At 41.1% G+C, this 21878-nt stretch overlaps 1 protein-coding gene across 2 annotated transcripts in view; it reads left to right on the forward strand.

Annotated features, from left to right (window-relative positions):
• gabra3 (gamma-aminobutyric acid type A receptor subunit alpha3) overlaps nt 1-20435 on the forward strand; it is a 95178-nt gene extending 74743 nt beyond the window's left edge. Inside the window, exons 6-11 of one of the 2 annotated variants that reach the window (XM_047607186.1) lie at nt 2015-2097; nt 2863-3006; nt 5948-6100; nt 8888-9093; nt 15239-15277; nt 15420-20435. In XM_047607186.1, coding sequence (XP_047463142.1) covers nt 2015-2097; nt 2863-3006; nt 5948-6100; nt 8888-9093; nt 15239-15277; nt 15420-15740 — 946 coding nt within the window. In that variant the 3' untranslated portion in view covers nt 15741-20435. The remainder of the gene's footprint in view (nt 1-2014; nt 2098-2862; nt 3007-5947; nt 6101-8887; nt 9094-15238; nt 15278-15419) is intronic. The other variant, XM_047607187.1, reaches the window with a different exon arrangement.
• The last annotated feature ends 1443 nt before the right edge of the window (nt 20436-21878 follow it).

Here is a 21878-nt window from a genome sequence, read left to right on the forward strand (position 1 = left end):
AGGCAGCGCCACCGAGCAGCCAAGTGGGTGGGTGGGCACACAGATGCTGTAAATACAACACAGAGATAATTATAAACCAAAACTTCTGTAGAAGCAGGGCATGGTCTTACAAGTTGTAATACTGTGGCTACGATTAACTTCACATGTGGAATTTTGTGCGACATTAAACAGTTTTTACACCACAGTGAAGATCAAGTCTATCTGGCCATTACAATCCTTGTTTTATTATGCTCTTCAAGGTACATAAAAGTTTATGGGACATCTGTACATATTACCAAGCCACACGATGCATTACACACTTTTGTCTATAAAGTTGGACTAAAATATTTTTACCTCTTCTCATGAAATGATTGTGACAATATGATTAATATAAATTGAAAATAAAAAGAGGAATGTATCTGGAAACACAATTATTCGAACTTGGGCAACAGTGTCTGTTATACAGTACACACAAGCAAGAAACTGTAGATGTGCATCAAGCTACAGTACATTCACATTAGCTGGCATGTGTTTTGAAATGAGAATTACGCATAAACTAATTACATTTATTTGCTCAATTATTCTGTTCCAATCCCTGCTGTTGGAATAACCCAGTTTTGAACTGATGCAAGGGCTATGAATGATGCAATTGAGTTACAATAACCCAGTTTGTGGTCCATTTATGAGGGACTCTGTCCATTGAAGGATGGCTTAATGGTTTGCTGTTTTGTTTGAACTCAGAAAATGTAATCCCCACGTTGATTAAACATGTATGAGCAAGATAATATGCAGCATTTCTCTGTTTACTTAGAGGCTCGGCCATCTGATCAAATGAAATAAACTCTGGATCAGCTGTGTTGTCAGATAGGAGACGGAGGATGGGCAGATTAATTCAGACATACTGTATACAGACGCCTTATTCTAGTACTTGGATGTCGAAGTGGTTATGGTTTCATGCTGTGTCTACATTTTGAATTGTACGTATGCCAATGAGATTTTCATCTGGAGACCACTCCTAAATGCTGATCATCTTGCTGGAAAGGGTTACAAAACCATCTCTAAAGAATCAATAAATCCACGGTCAGACAGACTGTAAACAAGTGGAGTGAGTTTAACTGAGTGTTAGCCTCCACAGAAATAGTTGACCAACAAGTCAATCCAACTGGAACAAGAACACTTGAGCCCTGCAGCAGTTTGCTAAACATCACGTGGACAAACGAGAAGAAAATGATTTATGGATAGATGAGACCAAAGTTGAATTGTTTGGTTTAAATCAGAGTGTGTGTGATGTATGGAGACAAAACAAAATTCATTCCAGCATCACAGCCTCATCCAGTCCGTGAAATGTGGGTGTGGTAATGTTTGTGCCTGGTTTGCTGGACCAATGCATTCTGAATTATACCAGTGAATTCTCATACCAGTGATGAAAATGTCAGGACTTCTGTCTGTGAGCTCAATCTTTAGAGAAACTGGGTCAGGCAGCAAGACAAAGACCCCGAGCTGTGTGCTTGGTGTCTTTGTCTAAAAAAAAAGAACAGTTTTTTCAAAAGAACAGTTAAAGAACAACAAAATTAGTGTTTTGGAATGGCCAAGTTAAAGTCCTGACCTTAATCCAAAAGAAGTGTTGTGGAAAGACCTGAAGTTAATGTTTGGAAACCCACCAACATCTCAGAACTGGGACGTTCTGTAAGAAGAAATGGGCTAAAATCCCTCAAGCCACTGTAGACGACTGGGCAGCAGTTACCAGAAACATTTAGTTGCTGCTCAAGAGGGTCACGCCAGATACTGAAAACAAGGGTTCACTTACTTTTGCACCTTACAGATATGTGCAAATGATTCATTTTCTTGAATAGATAAATGGACGAGTGCAATACTTCTGCTGCATTTGCTGAACAGGATTCTCTTTGTCTAGTTTCTGACCTTTCAGTAATCTTTATGCCAAAATGTAGAAAACTCAACTGTGTCATGACGTTTCTGGATGATCGCCTACTGCAGCCTGACTTGTGAAGTACTTTCTCTCCCTCTGCCCCCTCAGGCTGACCATCCACGCTGAGTGCCCCATGCACCTGGAGGATTTCCCGATGGATGCGCACGCCTGTCCTTTGAAGTTTGGAAGTTGTAAGTCAGTCCAGATGGTCACAATATAACAGCGTTTAATATAAACTCACACTACGGAAAGGGTGGTGATTGTTCTCGGCAGGTGTTGGGCACCTCTCCTGACCTAGAAAAACATCACAAGACTCCAAGAGCCGTCACAAGTGGGAATATGATGCTATGCTATGGGATAACCGTCAATACAGAAAAAGCAGGCAAACACTGGCTTGAAGTGAAAGTTCTTTTGATAAAGATGAAGAGCCAAAAAACGCCTGTGTGCGTATTGAACACACCAACGTGTGTGTTGAAAGTCTGTTCAAGGCTGTCATTGCAGAGAAAAGTGTTGCTCCGCAGAATGATGACCAAAATAGTAACACTATTAAAGGAGGACTGACATCTGTCATTATTAGCTGATTCTAAATCTATGTCTCAGTGTACTTTAAATGTGGGACATCACTGCCTACTCTGGGAGAGAGGATTACCAAATATATTAAGGTTCCTTCTCTAGGAACTATGAACATCTACAAAATGTCATTACAACATTCCACTGTTATTGATATATTTCATTCTCTAAAGCTGCACCACAAAGCTGCCAAAGCTGCTTATCAAGTGAATATCAAAGAGAACTGATATAGAAGAACACCTGAAATCTGATATTCGCATCAGCCCAATCGATTCTGGGATGTTGACAGTGTATACCTACAAAGTCAATGTGGATTCAGATGTTTAAATTTACAATCTGTTTTCTAGAGTTTTTTTTTTTTTTTTTACTTTCTTTCTGTTGCCCAGACGCTTACACCAACAACGAGGTGATCTACCTGTGGACTCAGGGGGATGAAAAGTCCGTCGCTGTGGCGGAGGACGGCTCCAGGCTGAACCAGTACGACTTACTGGGACACGTCATTGGCAAAGAAACCATCAGTTCCAGCACAGGTACTCTACACGGCATCACCGGCCCAGACGGCAGTATGAAGTACACTTCAAATTAAGTCAGATTTGGTGCGCTGGATGAGGCGAGAGGTTAGAGCCAGGGGCAAACGACACACTGGTCCTGTCTGCATGCAGCACACAGGCTGGTCACCCAAGCAAAATTTCATAGCAGTTTAATGCACTGAATTCCATTTTCATGCAAGCAGTGAAAGAAAATTATCATGGCGTGACACTCCCATCTTTAAAACGTAAACTCTTATTGGTTTGCATATAGTTTCATTTTTCTCTTTTGACATGCACTGGCACCGCTGACTGTTTTTCTAGAGTGGAAGTCTACCACTTTCCTCCACCTTCTGTAGTTTTCATTTCAGCTTGTTTAGGTAAAAAAAAAAAAAAAAAAAAAGATGACTGTTTTCAGTTTCAAGGTAAACTATTCAGCATATTTAGAGAGATAATACGAAGAGGTGCGCCAGAGGTGAGAGGCTTCTTTCCATTCTGTTTTGGGCCATAACCCAGAGTAAACTTTAATAACCACGAAATTAAAGAAAATATCTCCCAGCCACAGCTTTTGATTACATATTCATTTGATCTTCGAATCTCCTTGTCAGAGCCGTTGCAGAATCCTTTTATCTGTCGCACACAAAATGCGTAGGTTTTTTTTGGTTATTGTTATTTCTGGAGGGCTTAAAGCTGATGGCTGAACTTTAACGTAAAGAGATGATACAATGAGGTAAGAGCTGGGGGCTGACGTGGACCTCAGCATGTGTGCTGTATTTTCATTATATTCATTAGTAACTAATGCACAGGAAGCAGTGTTTCGTTGGAGTAAAGAAGACTTACGGAAACTTTTTAAATGTGGTCATGCAAATTACCAACATAAGACAATCAATTACAGGCTTGTGTAACAGTACAGACAACAAAAGAGTGCCTAGTTTACCACTCTGGCGTTCTTTTTCATCTCTGAAGCCGTTTACTTGTGCAGTTCTCAGGAAATGAGCCAAACAGTTACGAAGATTTGTCAGTATTCAGCTAGATTTGACCATGAACCCACTTTTCTGGATGGCACTCAGTCTATTTACGTCTTTCAAACATGTTGAAATAACGGCGCTCGCTGAAATCTACAGAGGACGCTCTCCTTGAGCCCATTTTTATTGTCATTCCCTTGGCTGGGTTCAATGTGCATCAAGACAATTGTTGAGGTATTTTGAATGAACAAGATTAGCTGAAGCCTGTCAAGTGCCTCAATTCAAGGTGGAGTCAGTGGGATTCCTTTAATAAACCACTTCGCCTCACGAGTGTCAGGAAATCAAATTTTTTAAAACTTTAAACCTAATGAAGCACAGTGAGCAGAGGAAATGGGAGGATTTGAGCCAGTTCAGCTCCGGTTACAATCTGCTCAGAAAAAAACACCTCCGGGAATGGAGGGCTGTTTTTCTCATATCTTTGCAACGCAGATTGCAGGCATGGCAATGAGAGCTGGCGCTTAGAGGGACTGTAAATTTGTCCATTTGCTGCCATCGGTGACAAATGTCAAGGGACTGACGCAGGTTTTTCACATCTACAGAGGAGAAATCTATAGGAAAATGGAAATGTATGTTTAGTGCAATGCGCCACTGAAAATCTATATTTTAGATTATAAATCAGTGGTTGTGGATTCATGCACTGAACGCGGTGCACTCTGTTCCCTTGGGGACGGCTACATGCGTCGAAAGAGGAAGAATAAAGCAACCAACTTTTCAAAAACCACCTTTTGAAGCTACAAGATGACTATTTCCTTTAAAAGGAAGACGTGTGGAGGAGCTTTTCCAGTATATCAATTCAAATGAAAGTTAAGTGAGTTGCTTGTCTTAAATAATATCACAGACAACATTTTTTCTGAAGTAGTTATTTCATGTTTGTTTTTACAGACATTTGAAACATTTCCACTTTCACTTGACTCAGAGCTTATATTAACATATGATGTGATCTAATTTTCGCAGTCTGTATGCAAATAAACACAGACATTATCTGAAGCAGAGCAGAATATTGCAACAATCGATCTTCTCTGATCTCTTAAGGATCTCTACCGTTGCTCCGAAAACAGCAATGTTTTGTGTGTGTTAGACCTGAAAAAAAAATCTGATTACAACTCCAACCCTGGAAGTTTCCATATGCACCATAATCCCCGGTAATAAAGGTGAACAGAAACACCAGTGACTTAGGAAATACGGAACTTAACCACATACAACTCCTCATACATCAGTACATCAATAATTAACACAGACTCACTCTCCTGTTCTCATATAGCCCCCCTGTTGAGTATAGGAGGTCTTCAGTGTGACTCAGGACGTTCTGCGTTCACACAATCAAAGGGCTGTGGACGCTTGCAGACAGATCTCTTAAATGCGATCTCAGTGTGTTCTAGGGGTGTTCACACCTGTCTTTTACGTGATCGGATCACCCAGATGTGATCTTAATGCAAGGTCTGAACATGCCCATAGGTTGCTTCCTTGCCTTGACTCCTCAGTAAGAACTTTAAGATAAGATGATCCTTTATTCATCACACATTGGAGAAATTTGCAGCAGAATAGGACGTCAATCAAATCATATCTGCACCAAAGCCATTTAAGTCAGTTTAGTCATCTGACTCATAATGCAACTTCTTTTGTATCTCTGAATGGATGGAGGTTAATTATGTGACTTTGTTTTACATAATGTGCTAACACACATCCTCTGTGGTATATTTAACCAACATGTTTTCATAATGGTTTAGAGGCTCATCTAAGGGGCCGGGCACAATCGTCATGAGCTACTTTGATGATGCAAGTGTACATGTTAAAGTTAATTAATTTCTTTTGGAATATTTCAGCTCGTGTTTCAGCTCGTTTCTCCCTAATGGGCATGGCTGTGTTAATAAAGATAACTCTGTGTCTCTCTCCATCTTTCTCTGTATTTCTGTCCTCAGGAGAATATGTAGTGATGACAACATATTTCCATTTGAAACGGAAAATTGGCTATTTTGTGATTCAAACCTACCTTCCCTGCATCATGACTGTCATACTGTCTCAAGTCTCCTTCTGGCTAAACAGAGAATCGGTTCCTGCGCGCACTGTATTTGGTGAGTGCCATTTTCTGCTTTGGCTCGAATGAATGATTCATTTAACAGGTCAGACGATTAGAGGGATGGGGTTTTTGAATTAAGGGGTAAGAGCAAAACAAATGAGGGGAAGCGAGTGAAAGGTTCAAAGAAGTCGCTACATTAAAAGTTCCAGTGCCACTCACGTTAAAATGAAGAAAAAAAAACAGCTTGCCGCATTCAGGTGCACACAAGCATGGAAAGCAATTTTTCTGTCCAAAGTTTTTGTCAGAGTATTGATTCGATCCTATTTCTGTAACTTTAAACATTAATTAATCAGAGGTTGTTGGCGGTGGCTCAACCCAACCCCTTCCACGTAATGAATCCCTGGTACGATTCCCAACCAGACGGAAAATTTGCTGCATTTGGATGAGGATATCTAAGTGATGTCAGTCTGATTTAAAGTGGTACTACTTAATGAGCAATAGCTTAGTTAGATAGAACTATGCCCATCTGTTTCAACAACCAAGAGAATCCACTTAAGTTACCATGGACTCTTAACTGCAACATCAGCCAATAAATATATAAAGAAATAACAGGAAGTCAGATCATCTGTACTTAGCATTAGAAGATTATTTTCTACTACAAAGAAATATTGTTTCTCGTCCATGTTTTAACTGTTAGAAGGGGGGTGAGTGAGGATGTTGATTTAGGGAGGGGGGACAGTCCACTGATCATCTATACATGTCCTACAGTAGGGAGATGTGATGGGAGGGGGTGGTGGGAAATTAAATGAAATATTATTCACAGTCGTACACTTTAATAAACATGTTCCCAGCTGTAGACGTGAAACTAAGCCATATTGTCTCCATTTGCGCTATGAATAATAATACATTTAATTTGTCCATCCACCGCAATTCATCATAAGAACATTGTGTCTGCTTGGATCACCCTGCACTCCATGGAGATGAAATGATTTTCCCTTCCCCTCAGTAGTTTATATCGTTTTGAAAAAGTGACCTGAAGTGCCTTTTAATCTGCGGTTCTCAATATAATAAGCACTTTGATTTGGGACTGAAGCACACGTGTACATGCAGTAACGTACGGTGTGCAACAGATGATGAAAGACAATGCAAAGTGAAGGGCTGTTCAGACGGGAAAACTGTGTGTTCTGAATGGCCACATCTCTTCCACATTTAAACAAAGACATGCACGAGTATGTTTTCTTTCAAAAGAGAAAATCATTTCAGTTACAAGAAATCCAATCTTTAGAGAACATTTCCTTCGGATTAAGAGACAGTACTTGCTGTCAGTTTTGTTTTTCCCGGAGGAATGACTGAAACAGAAGGACACAGATTTTTAGTTCTAACAGTCACACTGATCTGACAAAATAACTTTCTGCTCTCTTATGAGCCTTCTTATGCTGTGACAGTCATTAGCAACTACACTGATTTATCCTTTTTGTTCCCTGCTAGGCTTTTTATGCTGTATTTTACAAGCATGGTAGTGAAATAATTCTTGATTTATATCTGGATTTTATTTAAGATTGTTAATATTGTTATTGAAAGCACCTCCATGTCCCCAATTTACCCGACAGCAATTAATCACCGTGCCAGCAAAGCCGACTCTCTGTGCAGATGAATGTAATTAAACTGAAACATGGCACACAGCGAAAAGGCTGCAACGTCGCCACGTTATGCAAACTGCATTACCTGAAAATCTATCAATCTCTGTCCTTAAAGGGATAGTTACCAATCTGTCTTTTCGTCTCGGTTTCTAATCTCTCATGCATGACTCTCTGAAATGAGTTGACCTCCCCGTTCTCTAATACAGCGTTCCCTTTTAGGGCCTGTGTATCTGTCTTTTATCAGATGAGATAGGCTGGAACAGATGATTGTTTTCACGTGGTTGGATGGGCGACCAATGCCCGTGCCTCCTTTCATCCCCAATATGAAATTATCTGCAAAGTTTTTACTCCAGGAGGCTCATTTCCAGATTAATTAATTTCAGTAGGTGGAGGTCTGCCGTTCAGTTTTCACATGGGATTTCATTTTAAATTTTCATAACATTTGCACGTAATCCTGCCACTGACATGGTTCGCCTTAAATGCATGGGGGGCCATTTCCTGCCTCTCGTTTTTTTTAAAAAAAGAAAAAAAGAAAAAAAAAGGATCTTTTTACAACTTGGGTCTTATCAACCAACTATTGTTTATAATTAAAATTGTTTTTAATTTTTTTGTATTGGAGATATTGGTAGATATTGGTATTGGAGCTTGGATTTTGGAGCTACACTTTACAAGATCTAGTGATGTCACAAACACACACACACAAAAATAATTAAATAATTATAGCCCAAACACTGCATTGAGGAAGCTAGTTGCTCAAAGTCAACCTACACGACTGACCCAGTGTACTCGCAATGTTTATGCACCACTGAATTGTGTCAGCAGTATGAGGCTCAACTTTCTGATTTCATATAATAGATTATGCAACGCTCAGCAATGCAGTGCACCAGACCGTCAGCTTTAATTTGTAACTTTAAATTTAAATCTAACTTCATGCCCAAAAACTATTTATAATATTGATTTGAAATAAACTATTTAGACCCATCTAAAGTTTCTGTTAGGTAATGGTTGTAGACACAGTTTCTAAACTGCACGCTGCCTTCTCTTTTTCCTAAATCTCTAGAGGGAAGCTGGTAAGTAAAAAGTTCTGAGAACTGAGAGCCATGACGGCAAAGCCCAAAGCAAAATTAGGCTCAAGTTGTAAAAAGCTTTCCTTTCCTTAAAAGTAAGAACCTGTTTACTGATCTTTTTCATTCTATCCTCAGGGGTCACCACTGTCCTAACCATGACCACCCTGAGCATCAGTGCTAGAAACTCCCTTCCTAAGGTGGCGTATGCCACTGCCATGGACTGGTTCATGGCCGTGTGCTATGCCTTTGTCTTCTCTGCCTTGATTGAGTTTGCCACAGTCAACTACTTCACCAAGCGCAGCTGGGCATGGGATGGGAAAAAAGAGGGCATGGAGATAAGGGTGAGTTATTCTCGTTTGCTGCTAAAACTATTAATATGTCACACCTGCATTCTCGAGTCACCCAAGTGCTCACGACACGTTAGTGCAAAATGGTCTCCCTCCGCTTTTCTTGCTTATTACCAAATTAATTGTGACATGATAACCTTGCTGAAGTGTGCCAAAACATTTCACACTGGAGGAGCGATGAGAGGATATAGCACTTTGGAAACACAGATAGAAAGTTCCCTTTCTTTAACACAGCCTGGATACCCTATAAAGACTATAAAGAAAGCTTTTATTTATTCATCACCATCCAAATGGAACAAGGACAGTGGGGCGGAACAGTGAAAGCGGAAACACAGGTAAACTCCCTGAGACATTGGCCCTGATTAACGCTGGCAGCATATGTTCAGCTCTCACCCTGAAGTCAGTCAAGACTCATTCTACTCAGAATAAAACAGCCTCCTTACATGTAGATTTGAACGGTGAAAGGCACACTGATTAAAAAGTGAGTGTGCCATGTTGAGTCACCTGAGGTTTACTTTCTTTTATAGAAATGTAGTAAATCACAACTCAGATTTTTAATTTGCCACTAGTCTTGGCTGCTTCTTTTAATGAGGATAGTGGACAGAGGGTGAGTACACAGTGAATTAATGACTTGTACCAAGTTTTTTAGCACTAAGTTGCTCTCTGCGCTTGACCCCATTTGAAGGATGATGGTTTTATTTTGAGGGTACAGCCAAATGTGGATGAAGGGGTCCAAGCAAGTTGCTTTGCTCTGGAAACTGTGATATGCTCACTTAAACAAGACCTGATGTGTGTCTCTAGATAACCCCAAAGCTTAAATTCACCATGCTCTCTGTGATGTTTTATAACTGATCACATCACATAAAAACATTAACAGCAGGAGATGATATCACAGCATACACGCAATGAGGGAAGTTTAAACACTTGGTCCTGTGTTGGATACATGAAACCCTCATGTTTCCAGTTAAATATTCTAACATTGGCTTCTAAGCTTCATTTGTTCCAGGACTGAATGGAACAAATACAATCTTAAACTGTTTCCATGTGTATCACATGAATAACAGAATCAAGTGTGGATGCTGTCATTTGATATTGATGAGAAGTCCACCATAAAATGTAATAAAATTTCCTCTGGAATAGATGTACGGAGCATCTATCAGTTAACAATGGCGGTTTGTTTGGATGTGTTGAGATCAGTTACTTGTCCATTTTTCCATGTCCTGTCATTTCTGTGGTGTTATAACGTCAGACACTCATGTTGGATATGGTAAGAGTTTGAAGATAAATGTTATAAAAATGCTCAGGCAAAATGCAGTTTGCCTCTATTTTCATTAAAGGGCCAGTGTGTAGGACTTGGCGCCACCTCTTGGTGAGGTTGTAGACTGTATGTAGGTGGCCCCCACTTCAGTTAAGCTATAGGGGCCTAATCACTGCTGTAGAAATATATAGCAGGAACCATGTAACTACTGATCCTAAGGTAACAGAAAAAGCAATTATTAGTCACAGGTCACTCTAAAGAAAGAATAACGAGGAATACTGTATTGCATTTCTGCTAATAGGACACTGATCCTTAAGACAAATCCTCCATGTGTGTCTTTTGTTGAAACGGTTGTGGTTAATCTTGCTTGTTGTTGGCTTGTATTCGAGAAGTTGACATTTTGAGTACAAAATGAGAAAAAGAAAATAATTATGTTACTGTGTTTGTAGCTCTCAGAATTATTTGGGGAAATCAAAAAGACGGTACAACACGTTTTTAAACGAGGGTCAGACCGTCAGGACAAAGGGCGCCCCTCAGGTTTTTTTGCAGTGACAGCTATAAACCCTGTCAAACTGCACCAAGGCCCCCCCTTCTAGCTACCCTGTGACAGATTTGGCTAGTTTGAACTGGGGGTTTGTCTGGGCCAGCAAATACCTAGGATCGCCACTGATTAAAGCCTGGAGAAACAGTAATTATGCTGTAACTATTCCTTAGACATTTACTTTATTTCAAATCGACTTAAACCATTACACAGTGGCAGTATGTCAAAAGTAAAACAACATTAGTAAAATGGCCTTGTAAAATATAAAAATAATCACATATGAAACATTATGGAACTGTCCTGTCGTGATAAATGGTGGCTAGGTAAATGCTCTTCTATCAGACGCAGCACAACGAGAGACGCATTTCTTCTGTGACAGACAATGCCACAAATCTATTTTCTGCGACTAATGTACAAACTGTTTGACACAATCAGTACAGGCTTTTCCTTTTTTCATACAGCTTGACATTTGGTCCTTGGAGTGATTGGCAGAAATGCATATTGCTGCCACAGAACTTTTCAGTCGGTGAGGATAATTTGCAGCGTTACATTGCTGAGGAGCGGAGGGATTTTTTTTCTTTTCTCCCCCACCCCTTTTTGATGGCTTGTCCTAATGGCAACAGCCTGGGCTGCGTTCTCAGGGGCTGTGCTGAGCATGCACTTGTCATGATAGATAAAAAGAACGGGGTCACAGAGGGAAACGCGGCACTCCCATCACACTCCATGCTAGAATGAGCTGCTGGAAAGCAAAGCGATTGCACTTTCATATTTTTCCTTTTGACATATTTAGAAACTGAACACAATAGGAGGAGGAGGAGGACAAATTTGTTTTGCTGAGGCTTTTGCAAATATAGTCCCCAATTATCGGAGATAGGCTTTCAAACACTGATTGTACTGGGACCAAACAATGACTTCATCACCCCCTGGCTCCTTCTTTTTAAGGTCTGTAATGGTGAGCTGTAATATACAAGGAGGAATAATTTACATTGATGGTTATGGTGCTTCTGTGCCATTCTGGGCCATTGTCTTGCATTCTTGTCACCTTCTAACATTCCGTTTGACAAGCCATCTACCTAATTAGTTCTCCCTTGGTGTAAGGTGTGCTTATTACAGAAATTAGACGGTGGGGAGTTTGGCTGGAATGAAAGTCTGCGCTTTCTTGGCACCACGTGATAGATATTACGAGCTATTTTGTTCAGCAGAAGCACCAGGCTGATTGTGCAGTGCGTTTCTCTGCTGGAGCCACCATCTCACGTGCATCTGCAGCTGCAGCGCAAAAGATTACATCTACACACATTTTAACACAATCATTTCTTACGAAGCGCAGCCTGTCATCATCACTCCCAGCAGCTGCATGTCAGTGTGACAATTCTGCTCGACTGAGCAACAGAGGACTCGCTGCCGCTGTCTATGAGCGAAGCCAAGCTTAACACAAGGAGTTTCACAAAACAAAGTTGAGCTGGTGGTATCAGCTTTTTGTGCTTTATCGTCAAATATTTGCCTCTTTGTAAGGTTGATCTGACTGTTCCGACCAGGAATAACATAGCAAGATGAAGCGGTTGTTACTGTTTAGTCACCCTTAACTATACTATAATATTAGCACTGTCATGTCTGGATGCAAGGTTTTTCATTAGAAGAATAAAGCTGGGTTTATACTTCTGAGTCAAATCTTCACAGAGCCTACGCCTTTATGAGCAAAAACCCTTGTGCGCTGGTGTGTCCGCATGGCTTTGTTGTCATGCTTCAGACTATTGCGACTGGAACGGAGAAGATGGTGATGGAGTTGAAGCTGATCAATGTTGAAGAAAATTTTCCTTAAATCACTGCATTGGAGCAAATGGTGCGTGTGAGAGCCAACCGAGGCAGAAGATGGGTGAATTGTCTGTGATTGTCCCGCCACTGAGAGAAAGGCATCAGAGTTGTTGCAGTCATTGTGAACTATAGTTACATTTGTGGGGAGGTGCATGAGAGCCGAAGGCGTAGTGTCACTAGCCTGATAAATTAAGTTCAACGAGTTAGCTTAGTCAGGAAAGCAGGTGCATGTTTTTAAGGGAAAGTGTCTGAAACGAGAAAGAGGAAATACTAAATCGGTGGACAAACACGATCACTGGAACAGGTGGAGGGGAGGCATAGATGTTTGTCATAAGCAGTTTTTCAATGATTTGGGGCTTTTTATTTGTGTTTAATTAACACTGTCTGACAGGTAATCTGTATCCCAACCTGCAGTGATGAGATCAAGCTGAGGCCACCTCCACAGCGGCCACATTTCCAAAACGATTCGGTAGTGCACGTGCCACATCCAAAAATACACACCCAGCACACACAACACTGCCGCTCCCTATGCTAAATCTGCACTGATACACCCAAATGCTCACACACTCAAGGCTATTAAATATGCCAACACCTCATCTCTGGTCTTAGAGCGGGACAGACTGTCACGGGGTTCAGTTCCACGCACACATGCACACGCCTCAGCTCCAAACAGCAGGACACAGCAAGACACAAGTAGCCTAAGGATACTTAATCACTCTCATAAAGAAATTCTGATGCAACAATTGGAACACAAGTTCCAAAGACAAGGTCAATGCATGCATGCATGGTACTTGTGCGGGTATTTTTTGCCTGCAGCTAGCTAAATGACTTTGAACAGTGGACAAGAAGCTTTGGCCGGAAGTAAATTATATGTTGTGTCACATTAGGTTTGTAGGAACATGCATACAGCCCAACGCCACATGCAGTTTCACCAATAATTAAACCATCTAATTTACTGCAGAGCACAGAGCAGCTAAATAACAACAGAGAAATTACTTTGCAAGCTCGGTTGTCAGGTTGCTGTGCGAGAAGAGTTAGGGTGTCCATGATTAAGGTCATATGACTCATCATTCGTTTTTCCTGCTGACGTAAGCCATTAACTGTGATGGAGCAGGAAGAATCGATATCATGGAAAAGCTTCGAGTTATCCGGGGGCATCTGTGTGACTTTCTTTCTCTCTGTTCAAACTGACTTGTGATTGCAGACCCTTCAGGCAGTGGGTCGCCGTTCCTCAGTTCAAAGCAATGAACTGTCAGCGAGCTTTGTTAGCTCGCCACTAGCCTCGCCGTCCTCGCAGAGGAGCTTGAAGGATCATGCTCATCCTGTTCTACTCGCTTGAAGAGAAAAGAGACTTATCTTCTCGCCCGTGCTTTTCCCATCACCTTGGACAATTGTCTGAAAACTCAACAACATTTTTGCGATGCCTGCTGCTGGCAAGAGTATTTCAGCCACATCTGACAACACAGTGGCCTCTTAACACATAACCAGCAAAGAGAACACGCAAAGCTGCGTTATTGTGTCCATTTCTGAGTGCACGTGAATATTGAGGATTGAGACCAAACAGAGCATTTGGTGATGAGCTGCGCACTGAAAGAGATCCACCGTGAAGCATTTTGGAAGAAGGGACATTAGTTATGCTAATTAAAGACACGGAGTGAAGGGAAAGGGGAAGGAAAATTAAATGAAGCTGAAAAGTAGAGCAAAAATTAAAAAAAAGCAGGAGGGAAAACAGAGAGCTCTGTGAAGTGACGCTCCCTTTTACATGACACACACGGCTTCGTGTTTTTGCCGCAGATCTTAAAGTGGCCACAGAGGGGACGGAGGGTGTGGAGATAATTACAATGGTACAGACTCACGCACTGAATGTCACACAGGAAACACTGGCCAGTAATCAATGCTAGTGTCCTGCTTGTTCTCGCTCATCTACTGTGTGTGTGGTAATGTACTCTGCGAGGCGGACAGGATCCTCCAGTGATGCAAGTTTAGTTATCTAAGAGCACCAATTTAACAAATAAAACTCTGTGTCCCTGTGCGATTTAAATATGAAAGACAGTCTAATGATTCCTCTCTAGTGCTTGCAGAGACAGCAGTCTCTTCAGCCAGCTCTATCACACGCAGCCTTTGTCGTACTTGTTTTATCGCAAGCTGTTTGCCTGAAGAGGCCTGGCTGCTCTCATTGATACAGTCTGTCAGACATGTTTTCAGGCACTATTATTTTTGCTTCTTTGTTTCTAATCCTGCTCTGTGCTGTTACTGCTACTGTAAGCGGTATCAGACGCTAGTCCAGCCCGGTTCTTCAGCGAAGCAAAACATAACTGTTCCACTCTCTATTTTCCCAGCCTGATAATTTTGTCATGGCCTTTTTCTTTCTGGCAATCCAGATTTGTATGATGCAGATTTGATTTGAGAACACTAAGAGTGTAATTGTTCAAAAGTACTTCCAGCTAGATACTGATGAATAGAGTATGTAAGTTGGGTAATTTTAATATAATTGGTAAACTTTTTTTCTTTTCTACTTTTCTTTTCAGGAGCCGTTTCAGGCTAACATGGCCAGGATTAAAGATATGGTTAGGCTTTTGTTTTGTTCTTGTGTGTGTCGTGTCTCGTGGTGTTGCTTCTATTTCCTCTTTATGAGTTCAAATGGAAGTATTGTTGAGTCTGGTGCTCCTCCCCTGACAACCTTTACTTTATTGCCTTCTTCCTTTTCAGAGAAGAGAATCTGCGACTTTGTCCAAAAAGGCAAACAACACCTTCAACATTGTCGGAACCACCTATGCCATCAACGTAGCTAAAGACCAGGGTTTAACGACCATTTCCAAGAGTGCCCCCGGAGCGGCAGCCAAACACCCCTACCTGCATAAAATGGACGACCCCTACACGGAGGCCAAGAAGTCCTACAACCGTGTCAGCAAAGTGGACAAGATATCACGCATCATCTTCCCAGTTCTGTTCTTCATCTTCAACCTAGGCTACTGGGCCACGTATGTCAACAGGAAGCCTGCCATCATGAAGGCAAACAACCAAAACTGAATTTGACCAAATGCTAGGCTTGATCTAGTCTCGCTCCAGAGGCTAGACAGATTTGCAGGAGGCCAAGTCCATTACATCTTATCGTGAGTGTATGTGCGTGCGCGCATGTTTAGTGTGTCTGTTTTTTCTTAAACGTTTGATATTTTGCACGTCTGTATAGATGGAAGGCAAATTTGAACATCCAGTAGATTTACATGTAGTAGTGGACATTGGAGGAAGCGCATTCTCACGTCTGCGTCTGTGTTTGTTCAGCATTACCTTTCTCCCCTCCACACTAACTCTGGCCCTGCCCCCCCAACCCGTTGTGAATATCCAAGTGCTCCTTCAGTGTATCTCGATCGCTTGGCGTTTCATGGAGTAGTCAAATTGTGTTTTCACCATGTTTTGACATGTTTGCGCTTTGCTTATAATAAGTTACAGCAAGCATGCGTTTGAAGTTTCCATTGTAGCTCATTACCAGTGATAAGGCTTTGACACATCCATCGAGATGACAACATGCATGCACACAGACACACGGTGATGCACAAGAAACCGGCGGCAGAGCCATTCGCCGGTCGCTTCACCATGCTCCGTTAGCCGGGGGCCGCTATAGTTCCATAGGAACATCGTTAATAATTGTCAGTGTCTGGCCTTCAGCTCACGGTGAATTTCAGCAGTCTCGATGCAGTATCATCTGGAGTTGCGTTCTCATGGGGCTGTCTGAGCATTTTCTAGCTCAGTGGCTCTTATTGTTTTAAGTGGCTGAGTGTGTTCGGTGACAGAGAAGCTATGTGCCTTGGTAAATACACACATCATTACGAAACAGGCTTTGATATGCTTACATTTGCATTCATGACATACATACATACACAGAGGTCTGTGTGTATGTTACATGAGATCATTTACTGGTGTCCACAGGCTCTGCAGTGTGTGGCTGAGCCCCGCCCACCACCAGCTTATAGCCAGGAGTATCAAATACAGCGTGTTAATACGGGAGGTGAACAGACCACTGCCTGTGAAAACATGAGGCAGAGAGAATAAGGCATCCAACATAGTCCTCAACAATTATCATGTGCATTTCTGGTTTTTGACTCGCGGTGCGGCGTCTCCGTGGGCAGAGCCGTCATAACAAGCTACCACCATTACCTCAGACTGAAGTCGAATATTGAATCGCAGTTTATTGTATGTTTTCCACGGAAATGCAATCAACACTAGAGGTGTTACACATTTAGTCATACCAGACACTCTCCTCTTTCTTTCCGGGGGTTTGTGGGCTTCACACTCTGAAGCCTTTTACTTCACTGTTTCTTTTGCATTTCTGCATCGTCATTAGCCAGGAGTCGATTCATGCTGTACTGTCTGCCCTTTTATACTTTGTTGTGTAAAGTATATTGGTGATAATTGTCGATTGTCTGCATATTCTCTATTGCCGTTTTTGTATTACACAACAGTATGTCACTGTCATACCCAGAGTTCCTAAGCAAATTTTAGAGACACTATCACTGTCCCTGGAGATTATATGTTAATGTTCGATCAAATCAACAAGAGAGTTGGAGATCGCCTGACTTCTCCGACAATAAATTCAGAAACATAACTGTTAAAAAGACATCTGAAATCTGCAGATCAGATTCGTCTCCAACAGCAGCAAGTGTCTCTAAATTTTGCTTGTTCGATGACGTTTGTATTTTTGTGTGACATTGTGTATTTATGTACGTGTTTATACGGATTCAAAAATCTAGAGCGATTCCTATTGCTTTTTTTCCTCAGTGCATTCTGTATGTTTTTATTTTCTTCCACGACCACTGCACAGAAAGACCCTGACATGCAGTCCATCCCTTCAGACTGTATCTTCAGTGGTAAAATACGAGAAGGGAACAAGTGGAACGGATGTTATGGCCTCTGCAAAGATCGGTTAACAACACAAACCATGTACAATGTATCAGTCGTAGGTTTATGCATGACAATCTGTACATGTTTATGTCTGCAACTTCCAGTACTGATGTTTGTTGCACTGAAATAGGGCTTAGGATCAAGTGTTTCTGTAGTTCACGCCAGTTACTCATCAGTTTTCCACTTGTAACCTCAGCAGCATCTGTATAAACACACTTAAAGTCCAATTATTTGTGCACATTGATGTGATGCTTGTACTTTACAGCTGGCATGAAGTTCTGAAAGTGTTTTTTTACCTCATTTGGCAGCACGCAGATTTTAGATTTCACTCAGTATGCACACACACACTACACTGATCTCAATTCGCGTTTTCATGTATGTCGAAAGACGCAAGGCCACGTCAGCTATAATTTATAATTTAGTTCCCATATTGGAAAGTGCACTCTTTTCCAACTTAAGCTTGTTACAAAAATGAAGGGTTGTCGTTCTGCTTTGCTGATGATTATCCTTGAAAACCAGTCAAAACCTAAAAACCGATGGAATGGATTTTCATTTCTTCCTCATTTCATCGTGATTATATGTATGCCGTGATTGGTAGGTAGGTGGAGTCACTACATTTGGAAAGGACAGGGGCTTTTTACTATTATCCAATCAAACACATGTCAAGAGTCTTGGTCCCATGTGATGTGTGGACTTGGAGACACACACACGCTGCTTCCATTTGCAACCCAAACGGAACAGCGGGAGCATCTCCTGGTAAACCATTTTACGTTACACACATTAGAAACACAAACAATGGCTTAAATTCTGCTGAAATCGTGACTCTATCAACTCAAAATTAAATTACAAACCAAGGGAAGCGCTGTATACTATCAGCACAGCACAGGCGGACATTATGCCGCTAACACTGTCTCTTGTTCAGACTAACTGATTCATCATACACATCTGCCGAGGGTGTATAAAGCCTGCTGGCTGCTGCTAATTCAGGCTGTGGTGACACGCACCACTAATGCTTATGTATGATGTGTTTGAGTAACGCGATAGCGGCATTGTAGGTAAGTCGTTTTGAGCTGTAGCCGCTGAATATCTGAACCGCATCAGTGGAGGAACATGCCTCAGAGATAGTCGTATTCTCAAACAGCACAGCCATCTTAGTAATAAATATCGCCTACGAGCCTTAGTCATGTCGGTTTCTGGTATAGTGTCATGTTGTGTGTCAGAAGTGTTCAGTGGTGGAAGCAAACAGTTTAATCACACTAACAATGCAATAGAGTTTTGGGAGTAGCTCGCAGGATAGCATATGTTTCACACACAAGTATTTATATTCATATGTATATGTATATAAATATATATAAAAAGTTCATTGTCAGTATCTTACTATTTGAAATGGTTTACCAGGAGCTTCATTCAGATTTTTATCCATTCCCCAGCATAGAAGAAGACACTGGCGACAATAGTCTAGTAGATGTTAAACAACGTTTTCCTCCTGAGGGAATAGAGACGACTCTGACCTTTTTTGGATACTGAGTTTATGTTAGCTAACCAGTCCAATTTGTGATCCAGCTGTGGACCCTACAGGTCTGAACCACCTCTGCACACTCCCCGTTAATGGTAACGGTGCAGGTGGGGCCTGGACCTCCGGAAATATGAGTTGCTACATTTATTCTGTATGTTCACTGGGTATCACTGGGTACTGGACTTTGAGTACGATACACAGGGTTAGCCTTTTTTCTATTCACACATAATGTCTGTGGATAACTGCAAAAAGAAAACACTTCCAGAGCTGCAGCTGAGCTACAGTAGAATTACACTCATCCAAACTGCTCCGACTGATAATAACCCAATGGCCATTGGCAATAAAACAAGTTTTGCAACTGTGCAAAAAAAAAAAAAGGAAAGAAAAAAAAAGAAGAGAAAATTGATGAATCAATTCAAAAAGAAGAAATTATAGTCAAGTAGTATTTTGGAGGGTATGCATGTACATCTAGCATATTAGGACAAACACTTGTGGTAATTTTGTATTTATTCCTGAGTGGTTTTGATAAGCAGGACTCTACTGTAATGTTGCCATTTAGGTTTGCTTAACATTGTGTGTGGTAAATTTTATCCTCACAGGGCCAGAGTTCAGCAGAAACATGTCATCCTATAAGATACAGTATATTAAGATTATAGTACTATATGAATATATTTATGCTATTCAGTAAAGCATTAAATATTCTATGTTTTATACAACATAAACAGCTCTACAGCATTGATGCAAACCTCCTGATGCGTAGAAAGCCGTAGACTAATAGACAAATTATTCAACTAAATGGCAACAATTCTAATTGCTCAGAATAGTGATACTAAGTTGTGAATTTGTAGATATTGTTAAATGGATTCCAATAGTTTTCTGTGAATATTGATATGTCACGTCATTTATTTTTACATCTGATAAATACTGCTGTCTTACATTGAGCTCTGTAACACTACGTGTTATGGTATTATAAAGATGTACAGTAGAGATAATATTCATCGAGCTATTTACGGGATCAGTACCTTGTGTGCACTTTTCAAACTGTGAATTAGCAGCTGTCTGCAAGTGGAGTTGTACACACTGTGTTCTCTCTCCAGCAATTTCACTGCATGTCCCTACGCATCGAGAGATCAAAGACTTCCTCCACAAAGGCAGCTCCAGGAACTTTGTGGACTTTTGTGTTTTTGTTGGGAAGTCGCTCTCTGTGTGCTCAGTGACTGGACTCTATGTATGTTGCCCTCTCTCGTTCATGTGCTTACTGTATGAGATGTAGCAAATGGAAATGGGGATTAAAAGGACGATGTATTTTGTCTTGGAGTCACGCGGCCCCTTCTTCAAGCCCCAAAGGCGCGCGTTTTCGACACGGCGGACTCATCTGACGTTCCCTTAGAGGCTCATTTGACAAGTCTTTTTGTCTGACTCTCATCATTGTCAGTGTGTGGCGTATGCGGGTCCCTTGTCTTTGCTTTTTACGTCGTGATTTATTAGGGAGAAATCAAGCAGTACAGTGTGAGGAGATCCCGCGGGGAACAAACAAATTGCACACACTCAAATTAAGCACAGCCAACTGAAATCTCTAGCGATACCTCAGCAAGGTTTGGCATAAAAATATGCACATCCTATTATCTGTGACTTCTGTGCGATACACACAAAACATGTGAGATAACCATGGCACAACAAATCTACACATTTTCATGGAATCACCATTAAATACCATGAATGTTTTGCCTCATTAGAACATTTAGTTCATATTTTGACCCCTGTTTGTTAGCAATTATTCTGGCAAACTGACTTCTGGATTGACAGCTAAAATATCCTTTCTAAAAATGCATCTCAAAGGGAAAGATTTAAGGGAACAGGTTTTCCCATTGAAGTGACTGGTGCATAAAGAAAACAAAGTGGAGGCATTGTAGTTAATCAGACTGTGAAAATTCAATAAATATGTTTTTAGGGCTGTACTGGTGAACGTGGCCCGAAGGTGCAGCAACAATTCACATAACAATTCACAACCTGTAAATATTCAAAGCCTTGTTCTATGAGGAAACTGACAAAAAAAAGAAAGAAAGAAAAATCACCAGCATCAATAATATCAACCTTATCACCAATACAATACTGCCAAACTAGTTTCTCACACTTTAAGGGATACGTCATCCCTATGTGAAATGTAGTCACTCATCATAATACCCAGAGTTGGATAAATGAGAAAAGGCGTTTTGAAATCAGTCCATGTATTGTTCTAATCTGGCAGCACAGCTGTTAACTTTAGCTTAGCATAGGCGCTGTAATGTAATGTTGCCAATTAGCCAGTCGTTGATGGGGCAAAGCACTGCTGCCAGGCGCAAAGACACCACGCAGCACCTGAAAATGAGTCACACTGGTGTGTTGACAGAAGTTGAGGGTTTTCAATAAGTACCAAAAGAAGTAATTAGGAAGATTCTTAAGTTTATTTATCACGTTTGCAAACAACTGGCTAATTGGCAACACTACATTACAGCGCCTATGCTAAGCTAAAGCTAACAGCTGCGCTGTCGTATTAGGACAATACCTGGACTGATTTAAAAAAGCTTTTTCTCGTTTATCCAACTCCGGGGAATACGGTGAATGAATTTCATATAGAGGTGGCGTATCCCTTTAAGTGAAATACACAAAAAATAGATCAGAGAATCGATATGTGAAATCTACTTAAGCCTGTGCAGTGAAACGAACAAAGCAGAGGGGTTACACTGTGTATTATTGAGCATTTAGAACGAACA

The sequence above is a fragment of the Mugil cephalus genome, chromosome 15, assembly GCF_022458985.1.
Source record: "Mugil cephalus isolate CIBA_MC_2020 chromosome 15, CIBA_Mcephalus_1.1, whole genome shotgun sequence".
Lineage (NCBI taxonomy): Eukaryota > Metazoa > Chordata > Actinopteri > Mugiliformes > Mugilidae > Mugil > Mugil cephalus.